Genomic DNA, 7,127 nt, shown 5'->3' on the forward strand with positions numbered 1-7,127 from the left:
TAACTTTCATTCTGAGTATGATTATTTATCAGTGTAGATAAAATTTTTAAGATCACATAATTAGAATCTTTTCAGATTAAAACCTAATCTGATTGTCTTAAAGTGAAAGAAATGTGATGCTGGTTTACATACCATTAAATCATTGATTATTAGCTAGTTTTCCAATGAAAAGATTTCACTAAAGCATTGTTTACATTACATTTTTACAACTTTTTCTTCTAGATTTGGAAGAGGATTTACTGTAAAGGTTCATTTTAAGAACAGTAAAGCTAATATGGATGCTCTAACACAGTTCATGCAATTGCACTTCCCAAAAACATATCTAAAGGTAAATATGTAGCTGAAAAGAGGGCAAACTCAAATGGTACATGGACTTGGGGGTTGATGGAATAATCATAACATGAGCATGGATTTAGAGTCAGAAGTTCTGACTTTGGCATTTACTAGTCACATGACTCTGGGTAAGCCACTTCATCTTTAAGTGCATATTGATAAAATGGGAATAATGATGCTTGAACTTATAGACAGGTTATAAAACTGTAAAGCTATAAGAATATAAACTATCATTATTATTTATATTACCTAGTAAATATCTTCAAAAATGTATAGAAACCAGAGTTTTTTCCTGTGGTAAGAATTGATATTTAATACCTAAATTGGAAGCAGAGGGAGGATATCAGGAAATGGGATAATGATTCTTGTCTAAGTTTGTGTTGTGTGTGTGTGTGTGTGTGTGTGTGTGTGTGTGTGTGTGTGTGTAAAATGTCTACTATTTCTTTCTAATGTAAACATATTATTTTACTCAGAGTGCATATGCCTATATATATATATATATATATATATATATACATACATATACATATATGGAGGCGGCAGCCAGGTGGTTCAGTGATTAGAGCACTAGACTTGAAGTCAGAAAGAACTAAGTTCAAATCCAGGGTCTGTGTAACTTTGGATAAGCCATTTAACTTCTGTCTTAGTCCATTGGAAAAGAAAATGGCAAACCACATTCTAGTGTCTTTTCCAAAAAAACTTCAAATAGGGTAATGAAAAGCAATCAACAACAACATACACACACATCCAAATATGTGTATGCCCATGGGTATGTAAATGCATGTACATTTATATTTATATAAATACATATATGTACTATATTTATTAAGCATACAAAACTACTCAGCTTTAGTATATAATATATATGCTGTTGATATTATTATGTTCAGTCAGTTTCCATTTGTGTCAAATTCTTGAAACCTCATTTGGGGTTTTCTTAATAAAGACAATAGTGGTTTGCTTTTCCTTCTCCAGCTCATTTTTTAGAGAAAGAAACTAAGGCAAACAGGGTTAAATAATTTGTCCAGAATCACATCATCAGTAAGTGTGTGAGACCAGATTGGAACTTAGGGAGATGATATTTTTGACTTCAAGTCTGGCATTCTATCTACTATACTTCCTAGATACCTACACACACACACACACACACACACACACACACACACACACACATATATAATACACATATATATACAAAATATTTATATATACACATTTATTTATATATACATACAGATATTAATTTAAATATATGCTACATACAAGTAGTGTGTACATAATGTAAGTAAACACATATATGTGTATATATATATATATGTGTGTGTTTACTTACATTATATATATATAGCCTTAGGAAGGTAATGACTTCAGATAATCACCTCAGTTTCCTTATTTGCAAGAAGAGATTTTCAAGTTGTCTGGTTATATCCTTATCGACTTATAGATCTTTAAAATGAATGAGTACCTAGCCATCTGAAAAACATTCATTAGTTATAAAAATGAACATGTGCTAACACTCTGAGTGAGTGTAAGAAATTGGATGGTCCTAAGTGTTGAAAGTAATACAGAAAAGAGGAAATGTAGTATTGTCTAAGCATGAAAGAAGGAAGTTTTTATATGAAAATGATGAATTTGGGATTTTTCTCTTGTTGGTTTCTTGATGTAATTCTGTCAGATGATTTAAAATAACTACAAAGAAAAGTCCAGTATTATATAGAAAGACAGTTTGGTTATAGTGAAAGGAACCCAGACCTGGAGATCAGAATTCTGATCTGGGAAGATACTCAAAAGGCTAGAAAGGTCCATTTTTGCCCCAGCAGTCTCAATTTTTTTTATTTGTTCATTTAAAATAAAATACTTGGAACATATAAATAGAAATAAAAGACGTAGAATAAAATAAGAGTAGAATCCTATCCTAAAATTTAAAAATTTAGTGTTGAGAGATATAAAAACGAGACAGGATGAAATTTTCAATTCTCAGAAACTTTGAACAATTTCATAGTAAGATGCTAGTTCTAAAAGTGATGTCTCTAGGATCTTGGAATGAATGTTTACATAAAGTTAATAGAGAACATTTGATTTTCATCAGCTTTCAATTTTGATTTTTATCTTTTAGATTTCATGAAAATGTTCATTTCATCTTTACAAACTGTTATTTTACAACATAGTCAATATTTACTCTATAACATCATTTAGTGGGGGGAAAATGTCTTCAGTTTCCATAACCCTTGCTAATGTTATATCTAAACAAGTCAATACTACCTAACATCCCAAAATATGTTATATTCCTTTGACTCCCACAGGATCAGCATCTTAGTATGCTGGAGTATCATGTTCCAGTCACAGCAGGAGGAGTAGCAAATATATTTGATCTGCTAGAAACAAACAAGGTGGCCTTAAATATCACAAACTTTTTAGTGAGTCAAACAACTCTAGAAGAGGTAAGGGAAATGTGATTTATTCCTAAGAACTTCACATACTGTTGAATGTGAACGTTAGCTTGTCAGTTGTTGAATGTTCTACTTATATCTTTTTAAATGACATGGAATTGGACTTTAATCAGACTAGTATCTTTGTGTGTAACCACAAATCCCAGCACAACTTTTGATCAATCTATAGTTGAGTTTGGGAGCCACCATATGAATGGTATTATTTCTTTAATGGACAATTGATGACTTTCAGCTCTAAAAATGCACATCCTTTGGAGATTATATCTTCTAAGCCTGGAATGCATTCACCATCCCTCCTCTTTCCTTATTGCTGCTCATTCATTCTGTATCTACTACTCATCAAGATCCAGTTTAAATGCTATATGCTTGATAAAACTTTCTTGATTGCCCCCAACTGGAAGTGATCTGTCATCACATCTTATAATGATGTGGATTCTTCCTTTAAACTTTTAATGTAGTTTGTATGATTATTAATATTCATATATTCAAATATATTGTATCTCTGTTGGTTTATAATGGTTCTTGAGGACAAAAAAAAGCATTTCTTTAATTTTAGATCTCCTCTAGTGACTAACACAGTGCATCGCACAATGAAACACATATTTGTTTAATAAATGAAGGAATGAAAAGTGAGCAGATACCTATAAAAAGCAATAAGAAGTTTGTATTCACTTGAACAAGTAAAGATGCAGTTAATGCTTTACTTCAGTTTCTGCTTGTCAGAAAATGATTTTATCATCTTTATAGAATAGAATCTAATCAACAGTTTAGGCCGGGATATCAAAACAGAATCTTCAGCCAAATTTGAATAGATTTGCAAGATGATATCAATTGAGGTTTTGCAAAGAGTCTCTCTCCACTGACATTCACATCACCTATCTTGGTGTAAATAAGAGCTTCACAGATCAGCCTCCAATACAGATGCTCCCTTTTAACTTAGTATAACTTGCCCAACTCAATGTTATGGAGAATCTTGGTGAATTCATCATAAAAAAAGGCCAATGGAAAGTGAACTTTTCAATTTTCAAGCATCACACCTGTTTTTATGAATATGAAAGGTATTCAGTAAGTAGTGTTTTTTTTTCATTGAATAGAACCAATACCCTTGGATTTCTTTTTAACAGTTTCTGACTTTCTCTTTATCTTCAAATACATAAAGAAAATTACTGGAGCTTCCATTTATTTTTTTCCATGGGAGATTTTGACCTAACACTGTGAAGTTTAATTTCTGTCTTTTCATCTGGAACCTTCTATTCTTCCCTCCGATCAACATCTTTCCTACTCCTCCCTTCCATGACCCCCCTTCTCCCCTCATTAGCCAGTCCAATGAGCTGTTTTAAAAAATGTAAAAAAACTTGGTTTTGCTTAATAGATGGTGGTTGATTGATTGAAGAAAAGAAATAGTATTGAAATATTAAGACATAAACTGTGAAATTGTGAAATTTTCACCAAGGATATAAGCATGCGAGAAGATAAAGTCTGGGTCCTCTTGACTCATCTTGGCAGGCAGTCATTTTAGAAAATTCAAATTTAATTAATTAATTAGCCTATAATATATATATTATATGCTATAGTGGGAATTTAGGCTCCATTTTTGCCTCCTTCAGTTCTTGATTTCTTTTTAATTGACATACTTTTCATTACAGTTTTATTTGCATTTAAACTTAAAATGTTCATTTTAATTGAACATTTATAGTTAACAAGTATCTTGCATTTAAGCAAACTTGTTGGACTAGGTCACATTTTAGACATAGCCTATAACAAGTTCATGATTATTTTTTAATTGATTAAGGTAAACAATTTCTAAATGAAGTATTTTGAACATATGTCTGTATATCTCATGAGTTTTCTTGGAGAAATACTATACTTTATTTCTTATGTGTGTGCATTTCTGTGGGTATTCCCCAACATTTTATCTAATTTGACTCAATAGTAACCATTTGCTTTCCTTTGAAATATCAGGTTTTCATTGACTTTGCCAAGGACCAAAAAGCCCATGTGAACTTGGAAACAAGCAGCCAAGGTTCCAGCATCAGTGGAGATTCTCAAGATGAGCACCCTGAGTCTTAGTCCTAGATGATCCCATTTGCTCATTGCTGATGCATTCATGATGAAAAGGAGCCACTGGAGATGCCAATTCCTCATTGTATCTTAGTTTTAAAATATTCTGTTGCATGAAAATTTAGAATTGTGTGAGACTAGCAAGATAACTGAACTGTGGAGTCTGAGGAGCCATACATGCATTGTCACTTTTGAAATGAACATATGCACAAAGGACACTGAGAAGAGTAAAGTGTTTACTGTGAGGCTACTCAAAAAAATACAAAGCTGCTTGAGGGTGGATAATGCTGACATCTTCCCTTATTCATTTACATACATAAAATTAAGCATAAGAAACATAGTTATTACTAAGAGTTCAAAATCAGAATGAAGAAGAGAATTTGAAATAATGGGACATATAGAGATGTAAAGACCTCAGATATAAGAAAACAACAGAATAGGCATCTTCTCCAAAAGAATGCCCTCACCATAATCCATACTGAATGAGGATTACATTCACATCAATGCCAAACTATGGCCACAGAATGAATGCATGACACTGTTCTCTGATAGGTAACCTCTGGACCTGTTTATAAATGGGGATGCATCACCCCCCTATCATAAAAAGCACATTTCCACAAGAATGGGGCATAAGAGAACAGTTTACCCTGGTGGTAAAGAGAATATGTGCCCCTTTCTGATCTGTCATCCCTGCCAATGAGGAGGCTTAGGGGCCAAAAAAAAAAAAAAAGAGAAAGATACCATTTCAGGAAAAAGATGGCTGTGTCAACCAGGCAGATACTGAGCCTGGAAACTGGGAAAGAATCCGTGTGCTGCAGGCAGGCAGTTTTCTTCAGCTATTGATGGAGCCATTTGGCACACCTCTGCCCAGGGAGTATCTTTGGGGAAGGAGGCACATTCAAAGATTAATTTTAGCTAAAATGCACAAGCTGTGTCAGATTACACAGGTGGCTGTGGGACAGGATCCTTGATAACACATTATTAAGGACCCCTATTAGGGTGTTTTCTATATATGAATAGCTCAGTGAAACATTTTGTATATACGTAAGGATGCCAGTGTTGGTACAACTGTTTCAATGTTGAAAATCAATAAAAGTGAAGTTAAAAAACAAAACAAAATACAGAGGCTCATATGCTATTTCTTTTGTTGAAGGCTCAATAAAGTCCTGCAAAGTAACCAAAAGAAAAATGATAATCATCATTGTCTGGATGAAGGGTTTGCTTGGAAACTGTCATCAGTCTTAAAAATTTCATCATGAGTTCCTGGAAAACATTGTGGTACAGTAGAAATCATTCTGGGTTCAAATTCTGTATTTGCCATTTGCTACCTATGTGACTTTGCCCTCTCTGGATCTATTTTCCTCACATGTAAAATAAGGCGAGTAGACAAGGTGACCTCTAAAGGCTCTTCCAGTTCTGAACCTTCAATGATCCTAAGACTGAGGCTATGAAAAACCCTGTATTCAGAAATGAAAAATGTGGGTTTCAGTCTTGGTGCAACCATTTACTAGCTATTTGATGTAAGGCAAAGGGTTTCACTTTTCTAGGACTTGATTACACATTTGAGCAAAAATATCTGGGAGTCTTTGAACTGCATCTCCCAAAAGTTTGTGTATTAATTCAGAAGGTTTCAATATGCATAGGAAGGAAGGAAGGGAGGGAAGGAGGAAGAAAAAGAAGGGAAAGAAAGATAAGAAAATAAAGAGAAAAGAAAGAAAGAAAGACAAGAGGAAAGAGTTAAAGAAGAGAAGGAGGAAGGTAAGGAGAAAGAAAGGAAGTGTAGAAATATTGGTAGAAATAAGACATTATGCAGTCTGAAAACCAGAACAAGAGAGGGAGGAAAGCCAAGGAAGAATGTCTTTCTAATGCCAGTGCCATAGAATAAATTGTTTCTCCTGAGTTGTATTGAAAGTCTAGGATGTCCTTGTTGAGGTCAAATAAGGAGGCATTCTTCTTCCCTAGTTTTCAAGAGGACCCAACAAGATCTCTTTAATATATTAACATTGACATGGTCAAAAACAGCATTGAGATCTATTCTGCAATTGAAATTACACTGTTTTGCCTTTACAGTCAGTTCTGTTATAATGGACATACACATTCTTTAAAATCACTGTGCTACACAAAATCACAAAAGAAAAACCACCAAGACCATGGGGAAAGAAGGTTAGGAGCAACACACTCCAATACTCCATTACTATTTTATCAAAAACTTCATCAGACATAAAAAATTATAGGAATCTACTAAAAACAGTAGCACAGTTTTATGAAACTAACTGGTTGAGA

At 33.5% G+C, this 7,127-nt stretch overlaps 1 protein-coding gene across 1 annotated transcript in view; it reads left to right on the forward strand.

Moving 5' to 3' along the window:
* ABCA12 (ATP binding cassette subfamily A member 12) overlaps positions 1-6,005 on the forward strand; it is a 231,375-nt gene extending 225,370 nt beyond the window's left edge. Inside the window, exons 51-53 of the mRNA XM_074191440.1 lie at positions 223-328; positions 2,637-2,774; positions 4,746-6,005. Of these exons, the coding sequence (XP_074047541.1) occupies positions 223-328; positions 2,637-2,774; positions 4,746-4,853 (352 nt within the window). The 3' untranslated portion in view covers positions 4,854-6,005. The remainder of the gene's footprint in view (positions 1-222; positions 329-2,636; positions 2,775-4,745) is intronic.
* The last annotated feature ends 1,122 nt before the right edge of the window (positions 6,006-7,127 follow it).

Source organism: Macrotis lagotis, chromosome 6 (genome assembly GCF_037893015.1).
Source record: "Macrotis lagotis isolate mMagLag1 chromosome 6, bilby.v1.9.chrom.fasta, whole genome shotgun sequence".
NCBI classification, from domain to species: domain Eukaryota; kingdom Metazoa; phylum Chordata; class Mammalia; order Peramelemorphia; family Peramelidae; genus Macrotis; species Macrotis lagotis.